Source organism: Zeus faber (assembly GCF_960531495.2).
Source record: "Zeus faber genome assembly, chromosome: 5".
Lineage (NCBI taxonomy): Eukaryota > Metazoa > Chordata > Actinopteri > Zeiformes > Zeidae > Zeus > Zeus faber.
The window spans coordinates 14,175,003-14,197,938 of record NC_137192.1 but is presented as its reverse complement, the minus strand read 5'-3'; the positions used below and the strand labels follow the sequence as shown (position 1 = coordinate 14,197,938).

At 46.2% G+C, this 22,936-nt stretch overlaps 1 protein-coding gene across 1 annotated transcript in view; it reads left to right on the top strand.

Moving 5' to 3' along the window:
* bsnb (bassoon (presynaptic cytomatrix protein) b) overlaps window positions 1-22,936 on the top strand; it is a gene marked incomplete at both ends in the record, with an annotated part of 50,367 nt that overhangs the window by 10,057 nt on the left and 17,374 nt on the right. The window contains 2 exons of the mRNA XM_080000945.1: window positions 4,977-5,520; window positions 5,707-5,972. Coding sequence (XP_079857071.1) covers window positions 4,977-5,520; window positions 5,707-5,972 — 810 coding nt within the window. The remainder of the gene's footprint in view (window positions 1-4,976; window positions 5,521-5,706; window positions 5,973-22,936) is intronic.

Sequence of the window (22,936 nt, the reverse complement as noted above, 5' to 3'; positions counted from 1 at the left end):
GCGTGCGTGTGTCTGCATATATCCAAAATCAAAACAAAAGCTTGTTAGGGATTGAAAAAAAACAAAACTGGCTGAGCTGCTCGGAATGTAATCTGCTGAGAGAGTAACGCAAATAGAGAGAGAGAGAGAGAGAGAGAGAGAGAGAGAGAGAGAGAGAGAGAGAGGGAAGGTAAGAGGAGCGAAGAGACAGACTGAACATTTAGGACCATCACAAGTGTTTCCCCACCGTCGCACGTGGTGTTGTCTGCTTAATTGGTCTCTTTCCTATTTATAGATTCCAATGTCCTCTCCCTGCAATTATTTCCCGTTTCACAGACGCCACAGTGGGAAGCAGGGCAGAGGGAGCGGGCGAGCAAGTGAAGGAGAGAGAGAGAGAGAGCGAATGAGAGAGAGAGAGAGAGAAAGAGAGAGAGAGAGAGAGAGAAAGAGAGAGAGAGAGAGAGAGAGAGAGAGAGAGAGAGAGAGAGTGACTGAGATTGATTGTGATCGCTGATCACAATTTGACTCCCCCGACACCGTACATGTTGGTTTGGATTCGTTAAATGGACGTTTGAGACGTAAACGTCGAAACGTCATCTACGTCCGAATAATAAGACGCAAACATCTGATGTGTCGCTGGGTTTTGAAGGGTTTCGTGGCGGGCGCGGAATGAAGCTGTTTATCAGTACCAAGATTCCTCGCTGGTTATCTCACGGCAGACGTGAGATGTATGCAAGACCGAGAAATATTTATGACATAAAGTAATACGTGATGTGTCTTGTATTTTTGGACACCTTCCCTGGTTAGTTGAGCAGTGATATGAGATGGACAGGGGAGGTGGAGCAACACCTTGGTGATAAGGTGTGCTTTTTTTTTTTTTTTATTTCAATGGAATGTTGTTGAAACACTTTTTAGCAAGTGGCGGAGAATTCGTCCAGCTTTGCAACAGGCCCCTGAGACCCGTTGACAACGTTGTATTTTCACGCCGGTGAATCACGACGTCCTTCAGCGAAGATCACGCTCTCGTTGCGACCGACGCAGAAAAGATAAAAATAACACCCGGAAATACTTTCCGCAGATTAATATAAACAAGAACAGAAGTTAATTTTATCGTTAAAAATCACAACATCATTCACCTTTAATCGCAATGTGATTTTTAAAGCAATCTGAAGCTGCAGATCTTCACTTTAAGACGTTCCATCCCGGTATGTTCAAATGTAGTGCTTGTACGGCGGGGATATGAAAACGGGTGGAGGGTAAAAGAGTTGAACACGCTGTGTGTGAGAGAGAGCAGGACAGAGAAAAGGGGCGGGGCACATTGGTAGCGGTTTTGATGTCTCTTGGCACAATCTATTATGAGCTGACGAGCCGTTGCTTTTTAAGCCCCCCCCCGCCCCCCCTGCCCAAACTCGTTCAAAAACTGCAGAGCTCAGCAGCCGGACGTGCTGCATGGCCCTGCTGCAATGTGATCCGCCGGACTGTGCCGTATCGGCCTGCATCTGCGTCCGTGAATTGCCGTGTTTAGTGACCGAGCCCCTGCGTTTCGAGCTCCGGTAAATATCCCGGGAAAGGGGGTGAAGACAATGCACCGAAATGCGTGTAGCACTTGAAGACCCAGCTCTTCAGAGAGTACCTCCTCTCCTAACTTACAATTACTTAGCACTACCCAGCAGTATTTATTGTACACTTATGTCTCTGTTGCAATGTAGCTTGAATGTTATTCTCCCTTGTAGGTCGCTTCGAATAAAAGCGTCTGCTAAATGACTAAATGTGATGTGTAGGGTTGGGACGTGAGCCACCTGGCAAAAATGAATAGACGCCGTCGTCGACACGGACATCGTTTGAAACGTGGAGGGCTGCGCAAAGTTCTGCGCATTATGAAACCCGCTCCAAAATAAGTTGTTTTTTACCACAACTTTTTTTTTTGGTGAAACCTATGATCGTTTTAAGCGTCCTGGGTCAGAGGACGGCAAAAGCTCGTACAACCCAAATCGCTGATTGCACCTGGAAGATTCCCCCTCGTATGCACATGTGCGTGTTTGATCTAGACCTCAGATTTGTGAGTTTCTCTCGCCGCCCGAAGGTTCTATTTCTGGCGGGGGGACCTTTTGTTTTTTTCGCGACAGCCAAGAGAGCTGGAGCGTCCCGTTGCGTCCGGGCGGGCCCGGGCACACGCACCGTCGTGGGCTCCGCTCCCGGAGTCCATGACCTTTCGTTTTCGCTCGGACATCTTTTCCGTCACCCTCGACTGCAGACGATCTAATTACTCAAAGAAAGATGTATCTATGTAGGTCAAACTGTGCTCGCACGCACGCACACACACACACACACACACGCACATGCACACACGCACACACGGACACACACACGGACACACACACACACACACACACACACACACACACACACACACAAACAACTGTATGTAGCTAAGTGGGAATTGAATCTGCTCCTCAGTATAGCTGGCTGAGGAAGAGAAACCAGATGAAAGTAATCAATATGTACATACGAGATGTGAACGGAGGGCAGCAGAGCAAGGGGAGGTGAGAGGAGAGATGGAGAGAAGGCAGAAATTCAGATGGGCGAGGGAAACTAAGATGGAGGGCGTAGCGGAAAAATGATAGAGGAGGAGGGGTGGGAGGCACGGGCCGAGCCTGCCGCCGCGTGCTTGTTTGTTCGTGATAACGCATCAGATTTCATAAAGATCCACATGATTGCCTCATAACAAGGGCAGAGCTGAGAGCGATAAGATGAGGCGGAGACAAGGGGAGAAAAGGGGAGTAATTGATAAAACAGCGGCTCGGCCCCCTAGCCGCCGCTTTCTCTCTTTTCACGAGGAGTAATGTGGTTATCTGATCCAGTATTTGGGAGGAGAGAAAAAAGGAGATCAAGGAATAGAAATAACACACGAGAGAAGCTTTTTCATCTTGAGTGCCTTATTAAGACGGGGGGCAGGGGGGGTGAGAATGAAAGCTAGGTGATCTCATTTTCGCTGCCTCCATCGCCGCGACTGTCCCCGGGGTTCGGCTCCCCTGCTGGCCGCTCGGCTCCCTTGATCGACAGTGAAAACCGTGTCTTGGTAGGTACTTAGGCTGGGGACTTGGCGGGGGGCCAGGCGCAGGAGCTGAGATACCTCTGAGTCTATGACTGACTGCCCATCCAGGCAGCTGAAAACGTACCGACGGCACGATGGAGCAACCCACAGACACATTAACACACTGACCAGATGCAAGAGATTGGAGCCGTACAATTATGTTTGAAATAAATCCGCAATGTAAAAATGCGCTATGCATCCTACATTATTGGACGTGCAGATCGAAAAAGAAATGCATCTTCATGTTAAGCTATAAGAAGGAGTGGGTGGGGATGTACTGGGTGCCTATTTCACTGCAATTACTCCAAGTAAAGTTTGTACATGACTCTCAACTTTTTTTCACATCTAATACCCTCAATTTGATAGCCATTAGGGCATCGGTCTCAAACTCAAATGACATGGGGCCTGAGGGCCACCGGCCAGGTTGTCTGCTTCTTGGGGGGCCGTGTTGAACTTCAAGTGAAAACCGGCCTGTTTTCTTTTTGGTTTTATGTTTTTTTTCCCGCACATGAGTGAATTGCCTCGTAACCCTGTTAAACAAAGCTCTCTTATGACTATTTAATTATGTTTTATATTTTGAAAACATTAAGTACATATGTGTGGATTGATTAAGCATTGTGATTTGAATAAAATATTTGCGGGCCAATTGATCAGTACACAGCATCATCACCATATAGAGGGCCACATTAAATTGTCTCATGGCCCAGATGTGGCCCCCGGTCCCTGTAGTTTGAGACCCCTGCATTAGGGTATTACATCCCATTTTGTCCCTCGGACCTCAATCTGAGAAGATTTTCTCATTCCAGTGAAACTATGATCACAGTCACACATCATATTATTGTGCATTCCCTGGTGTTCCTAATGTCTTGAAAATGAAATAATGGTGAAGTTTAACTATTAACCATTTCTCTGGGGACCCCCGGAACCTCTTGAAAGCACTGCTGTAGATGATGATGATGATGATGATGATGATGATGATGATGATGATGGTGGTGGTGAGGATGATGATGATGATGATGATGATGATGATGATGATGATGATGATGATGATGACGATGTTTATTTCAGGTCAATTTACTATGTAGCCGTAGCGAAGTTGAAGAGATATTTAATTCTAGAGCATAAATGACAAGCCACCGTGTTGATTCAGCGCCCCATCCTTCATCTACAGCCTTTTTTATTTCTGTGTGCTATTATAATACTGTATAATCAGTCAGTCACATGTGGTTTTAGGTAAAGGCCTACGGTCCAAGGCAGGGATGGTAGTGTGGCAGCTGTCAAAGCACTAGGACGCCAATTATTACATATGGCCGGGTGCCATCGCTGGGACCTGCAGACTCACCTTTGCCTGTGACTGCAACGTGAGGAGAAAATGAAAGGAGGCAAAGGAGATGGGAAGGTGAAGAAAGGGAGTAGATGACGCTGGAGGGACAAACAAGAGGAGAGGGATAGTGGTACTGGACTTAAGTGGGGAGGCACACACACACACACACACACACACACACACACACACACACACGCACACACACATGCGCGCGCACACTTTACGAGGAAGTGAGTCAAAATGAGGGAGGGATAGAATGGAAAAGAGAGGGGTGGCCAGTGCTTGGAAATTGTGCAGTTTTATGAGGGAAGTGAAGTCAGTGCTCTCTTCCCTCAGAGTGCCTCATTTTTTTTTTCATGCTCAAGCCAGGAATAAAGAGACACCTAATTATGTGCTGAATGTGAAACTTTGCACTGTGGTTCTATACAAATATTTATATTATGAAACTTTTATCTTTACTGTTGAATCACACTATGGCATTGATGTTAGTATAACACATACAGTACAGTATAATAACGATTATGACAAGATTATGAGGACACCGTGGTAAACGTTGTGTAAATATTCTTTTCTTTATAGGTGCAGGAGTGGCTGTGTCTGAACTGTCAGATGCAGAGAGCTTTGGGGATGGACATGACCACGCCACGCTCCAAGAGTCAGCAGCAGATCCACTCCCCTTCCCACTCTGCCAAACCGGAATTCACACCTGATCCTTCAACGCAGCCTGCGCCCCCGACTCAACCCAAGACACAGGCACCTCCTCAAACACAACCTCCCACGCAACCCCAACAAACGCCTGGCCCTCACAAACAGACTGGCCCAAGTCCACACCAGGTGAAACTGCCGCCGGGGGCTGTTCCTCTCCCTGGTATGGCCAAGGCTCCGTCCCAGCCTGACTTATCCCGCAACTCCCCTGCCCACCAAGCCCAGAACCCACGTCAGGACCAGACCCGTAGTGCAGGAAGCTCCCCATCACGACAGCCCCCGCCCCCAGAGCAGACCTTCGGGAAACTGTTTGGCTTTGGTGCTTCTCTACTCAACCAGGCCAGCACGCTCATATCAGAGACTGCTCAACCCCAGCAACAACCGCCAAAACCAGCCCCCAAACCCGGAGGACCTCAGGGTCCAGGGCCTCACGGTCCAGGACTTCACGGTCAAGGGCCTCACGGTCCAGGGCCTAACGGTCCAGGGCCTCATGGTCCAGGGCTTCATGGTCCAGGGCCTCATGGTCCAGGGCCTCATGGTCCAGGGCCTCATGGTCCAGGGCCTCATGGTCCAGGACATCATGGTCCAGGGCCTCATGGTCCAGGGCCTCATGGTCCAGGGCCCGGAGCAGGCAAACCGTCAGGACCCCCCCATACCCAACAAGGGCCTAACGCACCTCCTCAGCAACACCACCAACAACCGCAGACTTATCAGGACCCCCACTCCAAACCCAAAGCTTGCTGTCCCCTCTGTAAGACAAGCCTCAATGTGGGCAACACCGCAGAACCTCCCAATTACAACACGTGCACCCAGTGCCAGTCCCAGGTGTGCAACATGTGTGGATTCAACCCCACTCCACACCTCGTTGAGGTAAGGTCCTTACAACGTCTTCTGAGTGTGTTTTCAGCCGTGCGGGGGAGGGTGGTTGGGTTCTGTCTGTCTGTTTAGAAACTGAATTATCTTTTGAAGTTTTGTCTCTTTGAAAAAGAAGAAAAATGCTGTGTCATGCAGGAAAGTGCCTGGTCTTAGGACTGAGAGCTGGGATTTAAAGAGTGTTCCTGCTAGTTTTGGGTCAAGGGGTTGACATTTTGTGGTCCATGCTGTCCCTCATATTAATTACTGTATATCAGGCTTTGATGTTTTTTTGCTGCCTCGCTGCCTCCCCCGTCTTCCTTCGCGCCTCTCTCCCGTGCGGTCTGCTCAGCGCCCCGCTTCCTGGAAGTGCTCGTCATGGCCGATCGTACGGGTAGCAGAGTGAGGCCATTGTTATGACTCACTTCGGCGGCGCGCAATCCCCCTTGTGTCTTTCCGAAAGATACGGCTAATCTCTGTGTAATGGGATATTACCAATTCTGATTTAATGGATGATCTTCATATTAATTAGCGACTGAGATACGCTCATCCCGTGTCATCCACAAGTCAGGACAGCGGGTCTTAGTCATTCTACCTTCCCTAGGCGTCCCCTGTCCTCAATTAATGGGAACGGGGGCTTGTTTCAGCTTCAACATGCGAGGCAACCGCAGAGCTTGGATATGCAAATCAATCCCCATTGAATGATAGCTGTAATAATAACAGACTTTCTGCAAGAGCTTTTTCTCTTTTCCATTTTTTTATGAGCCAGCCTCGTCTTCACCGGCGTCTGGTTGTCACCGGGCGTCTGAACAGAGATGTTGTTCGTCAGCCGTGACTTTCGTGCTCCGCCACTGACGGGCGGGAAGTCTGCGCAAACTTTCAGAATGCTGTTTTTTTTTTTTTTTTTTTTTATTACCCTCTTGTCTGTCATCCTCCCATCCCCGCCGGCAGAAATCTGAAAGCCAGCCCAGCGTAAAGCTGCGCTCTCTCCCATAACTGTGAACCATTTTGATTCCATTCGGCGCGAGCTCGCAGGCGGGGTTTGTGCCAGAGCGGGCGAAAACATTTTGGAACAGCGTTGAGGGTGCGGAGGTCTATTTTTATCTGGGTCTCAACTAACTAGAATTAGAACCAGTATTAAAATAAAATAATCCGACCCGCGCTTTAAAAAAAAAAAGAATCCCTCATAACAACAAGGAAAGTACACTGGATGCGTACTCCCATTATCCTTTAATGTTATTTTTGGCTCATCGATGCCGAAGAGATTAGCGACTTAGGACATCGTTTCTGAACACACAGGGTTAATGTTTCAAAAACCGGTCGGTCAGGAGCTTGTTTTTAAACAGGAATACACGAGTAACCACGCCAACTGAGCTTCCGGCATTTAGCGTCACACATCTGACCAGTCGACGCGCACTGTAGCCGGACGCCGGTCAACTCCGTGCGAGCCATCACCTTTCACATCCCTCCGACCCTGTCTCTACCTCATCAGGAAGATACAAAAATACAGAAGATTAAAATTCAAATTTGTATGAAACTTGATTTATTGTGTCGTACTGCCTGGTGTACTACATGCGTGTGTAATGGAGGGGATCCGGGGGCCGTTTCACAAGATGGAAACCTGCGGGCGCCCCTGAGCACCAACACACCTCTGGGTTTTTTTTTTGGTTTTTTTTTGTGGTGGAGGCCGAATGAACGCAACAGATTTGTAAAGTGGCGACGGCGCCGAATCGATCCCCGGAAGCCGGCATTTATTTGTTCCGCGGGCTTTGACGGGACAGCTGCAAAATATGGATCAGGGCGTAATGCAGCCGAGTAGAACTAGAGCTGCTGTGGCGCATTGGGGATTTGTTCTCGCCGTCCTCACCCCAATTCCCTCTCCCTGCTTCTGGTGTTCCTTATTTAGCTGTTAGTGCAGTGCGAACCGACCGCAAATGAGTCGTTCGCCGCGCGAGAGGGTCCCGAACCCCCTGGCGTCTGGAACCCAAGGGGAAGCAGGAGCGACGCAAAAACGCGTTGTTCAGTCGAAGCGAGTTTCGGCCGCAGCGCATGGCGCGACAAAACCCACATTAATCGTCAGCGGGCTGCCACTACTAAGAGAGAGGGAGAGAGAAGCGGGGCGAGAGGGATCCGCGTTCGGAAAAGGTGATGCGTCCATGGCGACGAAGGGGAGGGGGGGACATGAGTGAGATGTTGGCTCCCGTCCTGCAGGACGGCGGAATGCTTTCCCCGCCAATTAGCGAGGAAGCGACTGCTGAACCCCATGTGTAAATGACAGTAAATGAGATGTGCTTGTCTTCTCCCCCATACTAATTCTCCAGGAGATTAAAGCTAAACCGGTGTCACCGCTGTCTCCCCAGAGTTTGCACAGTGTGTAAATAGAACGTTGAACCCTTTTTCGCTGAGATCTGATTGACGCCCCCTGTCAGTTCTCGCCCTCGGAAGCGCCCCTCCTCCTCTCCGGAAGCTGCAAAATGGCTGTCTCTCTGCAGCTCGGCCTTGATTGTACATGTAGGAAGGGAGGTGCCTGACACAGCGTATTCGATTGCATTAGACTCCTCTGCGGACTCTATTATATTAGTTCTCGGCCCCTCTTTCCTGAGATCTATTTCGTGGTCAAACCCACGTGCGGGTTTAACCCTATTAGCGGTGATGGTGAGAGAGGGGGGGCGGGCTGAGTGGGTCATTAGCGACGGGGTCGAGTCTCTCGTATTCACAAAATGCAAAGGAAGAAAAAAGAAAAAACACGCAGCTCATCAATAATTCAGCAAGAGAGAACATTATAAATAGCTTGTGAAATCTAGAACAGGCAGAGCTCCGTGTTTGACTGCTGATGACACTCGCGGTCTGGCCCGTGTTTGTGTGCTCGTGCGCTCCCGTGTTTGCGACCAGGCGTGTTAGGCGCCTACTATTCGCGATCAGTGACGATCCACACCTGTGGATGTGTCTGACTGCAAATTAGACTTGTAGGGCGGCAATAACACCTGCTCGGCAGAAACGGTTTACAAAATTAAAATAAACGAAAATGCTGATATTAATAATTAAATTAGATCCATATAAATAGACACTGCTCCAGGGGTAAAGATGGCCTGTTTGGGGTCAGCCCTGCAGGCTTTTCTCACTGGCCCGACCACAGCTTTGCTCTTCCAGGCGAGATGACTCCAAGTGGGACAGCAGAACTGGTTTACTTCTAGTGGTAACTCTTTTCGGCCACTTTTAGCCGAACTGTCTGACCTGTCGTCTGGCAGTTCTCTCTGTGCGTGTGATGAGTCTCTAAACGCTGTTTACAGAGCATCTGTGTGGTCACCTGGACACACAACAGGGCACATTAGCATAGTGGACAAACACAATGACTATTTTAGTCCCTGTACTTTCACTTTAATATTAGATGCATGCCCGCACATGCAGGCATTAACGACACACACGCACTTGCACTCGCACACACACACACACACACACACACGCAAACACAAACAGCCAGACATACACCTCTGTCGTACAATGCACACATTTTTACTTTAACTCAGTAACTAAGGCCAAGAAATGTATATGACAATTTCTTAACTTTATCCATATTGTTTTTTTTAAATGTCTCTTGACGATATTCAACTAGATGTTATCCCAACGTGCAATAACGCTGCGGCTGACATCAGATGGTTTGAACAGACTGCACATTCACATGTTTTCTCTTTGAAAAACTTCATTTTTAAAACATTTCTTCTTGCAAATAGGAAACAGTGTTAAATCACCTAAATTGAAGAATCACATTATGCCCCGAGCTGTGCTTGCTTTCATTTCTTCACACGCAGCGGGAACTTCTCTTTCAAACACAAATGCAGAGAGAAATGGGTGGACATATTCCACGGCGAATACAATTTTTGTTTTCAACACCGATACACTCAGACATACAGTGATACGCTCATAACACAGTGTAGCGTAAGTGTAGAACATTTGTGAATATGTCGCAGGTTGGCAGCAACATGGCTGCCATGATCACACGGCGCCCCAGTATAGCTGAGCACGTCAGAACATTCCGGAACACACTGGAAGTGCTACTGATGGTTGGCACCGCTCTGCGACTCCCACAGGGGCTCCATCCAGAGCCAGATGGCTGCCGGCACCATCCATCCAAGCCCGCAGCACTCAGCTCAGCCCTCTCCCAAATGGGCCGATGATTGTACACCAACACAGACCCAACAAGCGTCTACTGTACAGTCGGCAGCTTGCTGCCGTTTAATATTTCCATCAGTTCTCGGTTCGGGGGCAGGTACTGATGGGCCTGTGCCAGCCAGCACGCATAATAAGCCATGCCTGAAATTACACAGTACTGAACTGCATTCTGGCAAGTACACATACATAAGGGACAAGCTACACTCAGCATTCATGCATGCAGGCACACACACCTGCTAACCAGAGAGAGAGAGAGACTAAAATGACACACCAAAACATAATCTTAGCAATGAATGGAGTTTTTGTGTCTACATTAATGGAGGCAGCCCTATCATTAGGTTTGCCGATCTGCCGCGGGGTATCATCCGAACAACAACAAAAGTGCATCATCGATTGCGATTTTAGGACTGAACGTACTAATTACGAATCCATCCCACAATTGATTATCTGTAAACAGGCGTTCGCCCACAGGCGTACACTCGAAAATACATTGTCACCATTAACTGTCACTGTTCTGTCTTTGGGATTCAATCAAGGTTTCTTTGCGACCGTAGCTCCCTTACAAACAGTCTGTGGGACCTCATGTTACGAAATATTCCGTCATCGCTCCCGTGTGCCGTCTGCTGTCTTTCCATTACGAAGCGCTGATTTTGAACAACGGCATCAGACATGTTGAACACAACCCCCCGTCTCTTTGCTCTTCCTGTGTCATTCCTTAATTCAGAAAAAGTCTGTTCACTCGTAAACCAGTGTCACTGCTCTCTCGTCCCCGTTTAGTCTTTGTTTCATTCTACTTGGACGGGTCTTCGCGCTCATTCCTCTTCTCACGGCGTCGCTTTCCTCCCTTCATTCCTCCTGCTCCCGTCCGCATGCCGCGCCGGGAGGCTGCTCGCTGTTGACACATTGAGCGAATTGGCAATTACCGCCGGTTGAATTTGCATGCGGTTGACGTTGCAACACAGCCGTTCGGCCCTCTCGATACGGCGCCCACGCTGTTGATTTAGCAGCAGAGTCGAGGAAAGCATTTTTTTTAAAAACCCCGCACATAAAGACAGTCTATTTGTAGGGGGGAAGACGAGAGACTAAGGGAGACCGAGACATGGCGCTGAGTGACCTGATAGCTTAGGGTGTTGGCGGCTCTAATCCCTGTTGAGGGAGTGTAGTGATCCCCTTGTGTATGGTGCTTAACCCCCCAACACACCATTGTAAAGATCCACCCACACAAATGAGCGCCATCTGAGAATAGTAAGCCCTGTTGTATGATTAAGCTGTGACACTACCCTCTTTAATTTGCATAATTTAAGTAGGAGAGAGTGTTTTACAAAACTATAATTGGGAAAAGGTTACGCTTTCAACGCCGTTTTTTCCAATCTGCGTGGGGGGGGTTTCATGCCGGGTTAATTGATTTGCCGCGTTCCGTCATTGCCAAGTGATGCACCTTTCGATGACGTCACGCAGCCAGTGACCAGAACGTCATCAGGAAGCTAAACGGAAGTGGAATTGGGATGTTCGCTGGTTTGGAAGGCTTAAACGCCCCTCTGTCCCTCAGCTTTGGGGCTGTGTGTGTTGCGGCAAGCGGGGAGCTCAGCGTAAGCTTGGTTAAACTCACGCACTACACCCCTGTGCATCACAGATTTGCCTCAATAGTTATTTTATAGTAGAAGTTGCTTTTATATTCTTATCGTTTGCCTTTTCTTGTCTTTTTTTTTTTTTTTTTTTTTCGGATCAGGCCGTTGAGCGCAAAGGCAAAGATATGCCGCCTAGGCCATCAGCTAGTCTGGAGCCAGTGGCATTATATTCCGTATAACCTATTCTCCTCAGTCTGCTAAGCACAATGGTCTCACAGGTTTTCATTTTTCATGAGGCGCGTCTAGCGCCAGCCTCGACCTGTTCCGAGCCATACCGACCCCGGCGGCAATATCACCTCTTATGATGAATGACCATCCGAAGAGCACGGTGGCTCTATTGAATTAAGATTACTTGTCCGTTCCTTTTTTGTGCTTCTGGCTTCAAATGCCTTCCTCCCTACCTTTGCGAGGGCGCTCTGAAACCTAACAGGGACCCCGGAGTTGGCTTAATCACCTCTTCACAACTCATCTTCGTCAAGGCCCGCTGGCTGTTGCTAACGAGCCGCAACGTTGCTCCAGGCTCTCCCCCACCGTCGGAAACGGCGGAGGCAGGGCGAGGCGCGCCTCCCGCGCGGTGTGGGAGGAGCGCCGCTTAATTGGTCTCGGTGAAGATGAGGGGGTTGGTCGAGTGCCGGGCACGGAGCGCAAAAGTATTGGCTGCGAACGACGGAAGTCTCAACTGGAGGTTCCGTCTGGTGAACAGAGAAAAAGGAAGCTACAGAGGGAGGGGGAGCGTAGCACACACTGGTCCCTCAGTTATTCAATTTAACCCTTAACAATCTCCTTAAGTGGCTCCAGACAGATATGATATCTGAGGTCCTGGTCAGCCGACAAAAAAGGGGGTCTGCATACATTGCTGACAACAACAACAACAACAACAACATAGCTGCAGGCAGCAATAGGCGGTGTCGTATTGGGTTGTCGGCCCTTCGTTAAAGTTCAGTGGGCGAGTGTGCAGCAACTCTCTCTGTTCTGTTCTCTGTTCTGGCTCTCTGTTCCGATGTGTTTCGTGACTGCAGAAGTGCATTTGTATCGGCCTGTTTTCATTGTCTAGTTCTATGATCGGGCGGTGTTTGCTGCTGTGAGTGGGTTTCCTACGCCGCAACTAAACTGCAGTTATCATTTTGAGGTAGGGCTGTATGACTATGGCTGAGATGTTAATAACGATTTTTTTAGTCAATATTGTGAGCACGATTATGTATTGCAAATTTATTGCCAGTAATTTTTGATAAGCAAGCGTCATTATGCCATCTCTGAATGGCTTTAGCAGTTGGCATGACTATATTTCATAATGTAAAGTTATAATTTTCAACACCAATACAGCCAGTAACCGCTTCAGCATACATTAATGCAAATGTTGCCTTCAAAAACACAAAAATAAGTACATTTTTCACATACACATACACAATAAATACATGTTCCTTGTATTATGAAATAGCTTATGGTTACAGTTACCAGTAATTATAATTCAGTTCGATTGGATACATTGATTTCTCTGGAATATCTATAAATTCTGACAGTTATGTTATTGGGTTTTTATTTTGTAGAACTTACTATGGTGCGTGCCACTTGTCTTCATATTTATGACATTTAATATGCTGCGCTTTGTTTAATCCAATTGTCCTCTGGTAATACTTAAACAAATTTTTTAAATGAATGTCAATAGCAAAAAAATAATACCTGTCTCTTCATGACTTTGTAAAGTTAAGAGTTTGTATCTTATATTCGTTTGGTTAAAGTCAAATCGCGTATCTGTGTACTCCTTCAACTTGTGCATGCGCACAAAGATTTCTGTGTCGCAGCCTACCCCTGTGCGTGGCGAACTCCATCCACAATACTGAACCGCCGATCTGGATTAAACGTGAACGACGGCATGTTGGAACTGCTCCGAACTATGGATGCAAATTTAACAGAATTTCGTTAATCGATAGTTGCTAACCTTAACAAACAATCATCAATTAATTGATGACATGAAAGCTAATGACGTCGTCAGGGGGTGGAGCCATGGCATGTGGGGACCTACCTAATGCAAAATAGCGTTGGCGCCGGCGCTATTTGCGCATATTTAAATGAGGTATTATGCATGAATTTTGTGCAAAATTGGCCTCTTTCCATGCAAATGAGCTTTGTTGCAGATAACATCCATTCACAAACACGGGCGCTCATAACCACACTTAGTTAGAGTGACACTAAAACCATCTGTAGAGACCTGGTGGTATTTGCGCGTACAAAAATAAAGGCAGCGGTGCTGATCTGCTCCCTCCCAGCATATATACCTGCCAAATTAAACAATGGGATTTGAAAATAATGGAAATGGTCCAGCGAGGGCGTTACACACAGCAACACCCCCGTACGCACAACGAGGATTTTGCGATCAGACACACAGTGAGACCCAATTGGGTCTCCCAGCGTGTCTGCCCGTTATGCGTCTGATTGCATCAGATCGCAAAGTGTCTGGTTGCGTTACACGTAACGAGCAACGCGGAGAGACCCGGGCAGACCCCATTGGGAGACCCTGTTCATGGCAATTATCCATCAGGCAAAGTAAATAATTGTAAGGGCAACCATTTCCATTCATTTTCAAATCCCCATGTTGACAGGTATGCTTAATAATCTCGCAGCAGAGTGGATCGAGGCACTGCTGCCGTTTTATCTTTATTCTTTTGTCCACCGCCGGACAATTGCCCTTATTTGCTTTGCCACATGGATATTTGCAAAACAAGGGAAAATAGCAAAACATTATGGGCGTGTTTTTGCACTGGCATGTCATTCGCGCTATATCTTTTGTGAATCGGATGCTAAGACAGTGAAGATAGCGGGCGCAAATTCATGCGCAATTCATGCCGCTATGAGCGACCGCAATCCATTCTTTGTCAATTCGTCCCACAGTTTTTTACTAAATTATTCCACAATAATAGACCGATCTGGATCAAACTTGGACGACGGGATGTCAGAACTGCCCCGAATACACATTTAATTCATCTTGTCTGTGAGTGCAGCGGATCGATGAGATCCATACACCACTGACGTCAGTTTTCATTAACAAAAGCAATAGGACTTCCGCCCCCCCTAAATATAATATAAATAGCAACAGCCTCGGCACTCCATTAAGTAGACAGTAAAACTCCACCGCTAAGCCAGGTCAGATTTTAGGGGCTTGAAAAGTTAGCCAGATCTATACTTAGTTAACTCCTACTACTACTTACTTAATAATACACATAATACACAGACACACACTGAAGCACACAGGCTCTGGGGGGGGGGGGTGCTGCAGCTGAGACACACACTTAATGGCAGATGACAGACTGTTGTCCTGCAGCGACGCTTTCCTCCCATGAACCGTAGAATGGGAGTCCAGCCTCTGAAAAAAAACAACAACAAACTGCAGTCTCACATAAGAACCACCTCGGCTTCAGGGGTTCGTGGTGTTTTCCTGAAAAGGATGATCGCAGGGAGAACGTTGCACAAAGCGCGTTGTGCTTGACCCTCCCTCGCTTAACGCTATGGCTGCTGCATCGCTCCCCTCTCTGAGAACTGCTGCGAAGCAAGGGGACAATGTGGGTTATGGAGTAGTTTGGACACATTACATTTTAATATGTCCTGGGGTGGGGTGTCTGCAAGGGATAGGGTTCATTGACAAACCTTAATACAAGGTCAATGTGTTATTACAGTATCAAAATTATCTAAATTTAAAGCAATAATAATCCATATTATATTGGACGTTACATATATTTATAAAGAGAGGAGAATTATTTTAATTTACAGAATAGTTCCGCCTTCTTAACTACACATGGAAAACAATTCAACCTAGTCAGAAAGTCCCAATTTTTTTTTTCCAAAATGGATTATCTTCTCTTTGGAGGTCAGGTTACAGAAGTGGTTCTTTAAGAGATGAAATATCTGTTCATTACCGCTTCACGCTCAGAGTGTCACTATGCCGCACAAAGCTGAAAAGCAATGTTTGCTTTAAAGCTAAAGGATGGTGTTCCCGCTGAGCTTGAGGCAGACCGGCCGGGCCGCTCTGCGCTCCACCCAACGCGAGGCTTTCCACTTCTACACCATGACGGGACATCACGCGACAGGTTATTAAGCTTCACGCCACGGGCCTTTCCGCTGCGCTGGACGGCGGTTCAGTGGCTGTGGCGGAGTCCTGCTTTCTCAGTGGATGATCCTTAATTTCCTCGCTAATCCGGAGGGACCACGTGGCCCCGTTGAAGGAGTCCCGGGGGATTGACCCACATACCTGCTGACTCGCACCGACCTGTCATGGCTGTGGTGGGGGCGGGGGCGGGGCGGGGCACGGCCGCCGCGGCAGGCGCCCGCTCGCCCGGGCCACGCGCCGTGCACTCCACGGTCTTACGGTTGCGCTTCATTTCGACCGTTCCCAGCAATTTGCGATAGGGGTGGTGGTTTTTCTTTTTAGAGGTTGCAGCGGATAATGGGGATTACAGCAAACAACGATTCCAAATCTTGCCCTGGAAATCATATTGGGTACAATACTGCATCGAATAACAGGATTGGCTATAACAAGATTATTTGAGTGGTTTTGAATAACACGAGTTGTTTTCATTACAGACTGATTCCAATTCAATTTTTTTAATTACTTGGAAAATGGGACCGCTCTACTGGTGCATGCCTGCGTGCTTGCGTGCCTGCGTGCTTGCGTGCGTGCGTGCGTGTGTGCGTGCGTGTCTCAACCTGTGTGTGACACATTTCCCCACTCACCTTAAACTCACCTCGCTCTCACCTGGTTGGCATGGTGCCGCCGTGCACGCGATGGTTAATAATTCACAGTGACCCTCTGCTTCTGTGACCTTCACTTGTAACAAATTTATTCCGTTAATGTCCCATTAATCATTGTGAGACCCAGGACATAAAGTGTTTTATCTTGTACGGTATTATGTGTTATGACGGCGTCTGCCTTTGGTTTTTATCACTCGTCCTCCTTTCGCCACTTGTTTTTTTTTGTTGCTGTTTTTTTAACGCAGGGATCACACGGGGCGAGGTGTCCCGTCCACTGAAATACATTATACCCACTGAACCAGGACTAAACTTGTCTTTTCTTTGGTGGGAAAGATGCAAACGCTACATATTTTATTGAATAATGTGGGTCAAGATGGAGGAAAGAATTATCATATGGTCACTCAGTTTGAAAGTCGGTTGAAATGGGGGTTAATATCTTTAATAAGAAGACGGCAGAGGGGATGTGATTGCACATGATGTGTGGGATTCTGGGACTAGTCGTGTCATCCACACAATGAGGATGATGTTATAGGTTGTCACTTGAAGAAATACTACTTACCCCTCACAACTTTAATTGTTTTCTTTTTTTTCTGCTTTGTGAATTCTTGACGATTTTAACGCGAGAACATTCTTAAAATTGTAAAATTGTTGATAATTTCGGCTCTTGATCATTTCCATACACACACACACACACACACACACGAAAAGTGAAACATTGAGGTACTGTGGTACCAAAGAGATTTTTTTTTTGGTTCATCTTTACTGTTTTCTTTTGGGGGGGGGGTCCCATACGTGGAACGGTTGTGATCCGGCCTTCTCTATAATGAGCATTTGAAATATTGAGACTCAAGGGGTTGTGCGGCTGCTTTTTTAATGACAGCTGACATTTCATGCTGTCAGCGTGTGGCCTGCTTCCTGGTGGAGGATCTGTGTGGAAGTGAGTGTCTAGCTGTGCGCTGACTGACACTGAGGATGCTGAGGTTGTTTTCATACAGTAAGACATACCTGTGTACACACTGCCAAACACATCTCAACCTCATATTGTGCATGCGTGTGTGTGTGTGTGTGTGTGTGTGTGTGTGTGTGTGTGTGTGCGTGCGTGCGGGCGGGCGGGTGTGCGTGTGTGTGCTCTCTAATAAATACAAAAGGTACATCTCTGGCCATGTATCCTCGACCTTGATCCTGGTTGCCTTTATTTTTGCATTGTTCTACATCGTTCGGCGCACCCTCTCCTCCGGAGGAGCCAGGCATAGGGAACAGATGCTGCCGAAGGAAAAGGAAGATAATGTTTCACCGATATACATTGCGCCCCTGAATCTGTCGGCGTCCCGTTTCCCCTCCTCTGCGCGTTCATGTATGGGTGTGTACGCTCCCACGGGGCTGCATCTCCTACCATGTGATCCTTGCCCCTCTCTGGCGCCCTCCGTGGGCCAGAAGAGGAAATGACGTTCCACTCAGCCTTACCGTTTAATCTGATTCCCTGACTTTGTGTCTGCTTTCGTTTATTGAATCGTGTTGCGCTTGATAAGTATTAAGGATGGTAGTCTCTTATCAGTGATTCATTCTGGAGCCAACCACGGTGCATTCACAACTGCATAAGCGGTGGCTTCCCACACACACACACACACACACACACACACACACACACACACACACACACACATACACTCTTCCGGGCGTGCACAAGCAGTGTGATGAACCAGAGCCGAGGTGTCTGAGCAATCTTCTCTGAGGGTGAGAGTGGGATCAATCTTTCTGACCTTTTCCCATCTGGTAACCTGCAGTGTTCAATCTCTCGTTATTTTGACAGCGAAAGGGCAGCCTTTCCGGCTGCCGCCAGCTGGCGATGTCTATAACTGTTGTCTGTTATGGGGACAAAAAAAAAAAAAAAAAGTTGCTATATAATTATATATATAATCAATATAATTCGTATGAGCTATTTATAGGGAAAGTTTAATCAATACTTGTGAGAAAGTCTTCCACGAGGCTTTAGTACAAAGTTGATTTTTTTTTGTGTGTCTGACATGTTGATAGGGAGATTATCATTATTTTCGGGATTATAAAATGTGAATAGGTCTCGGTCTTCTGCATTATTGTCCTTGTTCCAGACAATTAACATGAAACATGACTGATACAGCAGGTCAGGATAAGGAGGGTGAAAAAAAAAAAAGGCAATTTTCCAATATTCCTCAATTACGGCAAGACGTAATTGTAAGTGAGGAATTATACCTGCTGTTCCCTGCTGGGGGGGTCAAAGGTCAGATACAAAGTTGTGCGTTGTGAGTTTTAAGACCGACTTAATGGGAGGCGCCGAGTCAAGCGCAGCATATTACGGTCGCAGCAAGGTGCCCCGGTGTTTGGACATACTCCTCACTGATCCCAGGGACAGAAACCTCTACACCAACAACAGTCCACATCCAAGTGACAAGCTTCATCAGCTTCACTGGTTTGGTTTCTCCCTCCGATGTGAGTCGCAGCTCTGCTGTCAGGTCAGCGGTGTTCCGCAAGCGTTCAGGGCCAGGGTTAAGTGTCCTCTCCATTGAACAGACCTGTTAACCTCCTGCTGCTTAATAAGGTTACTGATTCACTAACAGGATAATCCACTAACAAGCTGGGTTCACTGTCTCCATATGAGAGGCACACACATGTGTGTGGGCACTCACACACACACACACGCACACACTCACGCAAGCGCAGGAACAAGCTCTTAATTACAGATGCACAGGCACGCACACACACACACACACACACACACACACGCACACTCGCACACGCACAAACACACGCACACGCACACACGCACATGCACATGCACGGGCACACACACACACACTTACAGACGTGGAAATCAGAACAGTCGTCTTAAGCCAGTGGTTGGAGCCTCAGGATCCACATTTGTCCCTCGTCATTACCCCACGACCCAAACATAATTGGACCATAATTGAACCGCTCTAGTTTACTGCACAAAAAAACAGTAGTGCAGTAATCCACCCAGTTGAGTGCACCGTTGATATCGATGTGGAGAGGTTGATCGTAGCAAGTGAGTATCTCAGAAGATTTGTTGTCATTTGACCTGACTCACAACAACTGTACAACGTTGGGACCTGTGAGACGAAGGACGTGACACAAGGTCATGACAGCCACACCACATGGCTGGAAACAGTTTTTCAATATAAAAGCACATTGGAAATTAGATTCATTGAATATTATATATATATATATATATATATATATATATATATATATATATATATATATATATATATATATACAGTATATATGTGTTGATTTTACAAGAAGTGGATGTATACGTCCATAGTCCACTAGAAGTGGTGCCGCAGTTTTTGGTCGGGGTCCACCAGAACCACTGGCCTGACCCTGAAACTGGCCTGGTCTAAATGATCAAATTAATTGTTAGTTATTTAAAAAAAAAAAAGCTCTTATTTTGTTGTCTTTGGCGACACCTCAGAGAGATCTGATCGGCAACCTTTTTTTTTTTTTTTTTTTTAGAAATAAAAAATACGGCAGATTTCTCAGGAAAAACGGGAGGGTTGACAGGTATGCCTCAGCTATTAACGTTAGCGCTTAGCTCGTGCTAAACGTCAAAAGAAGCACACAGCACAATTATTTTTTTAAATACTGACATTGCCCTCGTCTGCAGTTTTGTCACAGACAGTTGGTATACTTTTTTTTAATATATATTTGTGCTGGACTGTGCAGCCAGCAACAAAGCAGTTCCCATGCCTAACTCTCAGCTTCGACATAAGCGGCGAGCGGTATTTCTCAAGCCGTGGGTGGAGATACTCAGATGGGGGCCGGTTAGTACCCCCGCCAAAGTATGTACATGAGGACTGTAAAAGTGAGCTTTTCATATTATGCCCTCTTTAACACTTGAGGTTCTTTGGTGGACAGTGGACAGTCATCTAGACTGTTTCTTTTGTTATCAAGCCGCCATCTTGGCCCCCCCGCCCCAGAAGCACGCAGTGTTTCTCACGACCCTCAGGATCTCAGGACGTGCGCGCAGCCTACATCACTCTCCGCCGCACAAGCCAAAGCACTCTACATCAATAATTTGCTGCTCTGGGCTCCGCTTTGGCATCGCCCCTTCACTCCCTTTTCACCCGCACGGTGACGTTATGCCGATTTGGGAGCGGAGAGATGTTGTTTCTCATTGCAAAACAGGGCAGGAGGGAAACTCCTTGGTGGAATGAAATGAAATGAAATGTAAATGTTCTATTATTATGGTCTATTATGTTCTAAAATATTTTATTTTATGAGCACACATCAAATTCCACCAGCATCTGATTGGATGTGCTGGTTTGGACACAGTTTGGAGCGAGCCCATATTCATTGAAGGAAATGATGGACTCTTTAGAGGATGGGATGAACAATGGCATTGTGGCCTTTATAGTCCGTGTTCATGCAGATCTCTGTGTTTATACAGAGATTATAGCACATTTCTCTATATATAGAAATATATATATATATATACTCTATGTTATGTTATATACTGTATATACTGTATGTTCTCTCATTCTCTATGTACTGCATACAGTATATAGATTTATAAATATATTCTTTAAAGAATTTCATTTTTGCAATGTGAATGGATAGCACAGATGGCATGTTCTACTGCACCTGTTTATATTTAGCTTCTCAGTGGAACACTTGAGAGGGATGAAAACAAAGCAAGTGTGTCTGATTAGAATGCCAATGACTCCCTCCGCACTTTATGGCCTCCCTTGGCAGTCAGCACGGTCCTGCAGGATTTAGCGACAATAAAAGAGGTTCCATCTTATATTGAAAATGCCATTAAGTGCCAATAGGTGCAAAACTATTTTTCGACTAGTTGGTGGGCGGTGTGAAAGGTAAAACGACTTGTAAGTGGATACAAAAGACCACAACTAATACGCTGATTTGGGCTACAGGGAAAATACAGTACTTGTATGAGAATATTAAAAATAGGAAAAACAGCATAAACCTTGAATTTGGCAATGGGAAAAAGCAAAAAAAAAAAACAACGAAAAAAAACAACATGCAACCTGCAGAGATTAAATATCAGAAACAAAAGCCTGAAATGCCTTTTCTGCAAGTATATACCTTATTTCCTAATAAAATAATATTAATTAATAACATTCACAAAGGACAATGCCTCTAGGCAAGATTCAAGATTTTTTTTTTTTTTTTTATTTGTCACATACATATACATACTTCCATACATATATGCAGTGAAATTTAATGAATGAGGCGGCACAACCCTTATTAGTAGACTGCATGTTGTGACTGTAAACCTCATATATCTGTCACCATACAAATATATAAATGATATATGACATATAAATGGTATATGATACCGGCACATTCAGGTGTTTTTGGAAATCTTCCAGTACAATCTGTTTGTTCCATCATTACAGCTATTGAAATGTCTACTAAATATTTAAAAAGGGTTATACTTTCTTTCATGAACCATATGCTGCACACAGTGTTATGGTGAGTTAATATGGTTATAGCTTGGGATCTGCCTCCGCCTCATTCCAGCTTGTATGGACGACTTGACTATGACTCCATCATGTTTTCACCTGAGGATTTTTTTTTCCCCCGACAAAATATTGTATAAATTAGGGCACTTGTAGTATAGCACATGGTAAATAATAATGTGCATATTCAGCTAGATGTCAAGGGTGGAATTTATCACCCACTTTCACCACTACTAGTTTATACAGATAGTTAGGAGTTTGTCATTAGAGATTTTGATGCAGCTTTTAAAAGCCACGGGCTATAAAGACAGGACACCATTTGGGGATACAAAACATAATGCAACTTTATCTCTCATACGAAGCCAAGGCCATGGCAGCAGATTGCTCTGCTAAATTCTTTATTAACTCTCCTCTAGAATTAGGCTGCTCCTGCCTGAGATTTTCCCCAACTCCATACTAGAGGGTCAGCCGGTTGTTGTTAAAAGATCTGAAGCTGCTTCACACTTTCTCTGCTTAGTGTCACAATATTGTTTGTTTCAGCGTGGATATCCTTAATCGTGACGCTGGTGACTAGCCTGTTTGGAACGGTAGTCAGTGGGCAGAACAGGATGAAACACTAACCTACAGCATCCCCTGATCACTATCATTCACTTATTTATTCTTATTTTCATGTCAAAAGCAGTTAGGTCAAGTCTTCTATTGTGTTATATCAATAAATATCAATCAGTAATATCATTGATGTAGAATGGATTCCATCACTTTACATTCACCAGAGCTATTGCGTGTGCCTGCTTTGTGGACAGTATGTTCAACATGTTGTGTAGGGTGAAGTTTCACCCTCTGGAACTACAGAGTTGTAGGCATTGTTTTCTTTAATCTGATATCAATCATCTGATAAGTCATTAAGGAGTATCTCCTCACTAAATCGTTTGAGTCCTGTCTATTTCCAAAATGTACAAAATGG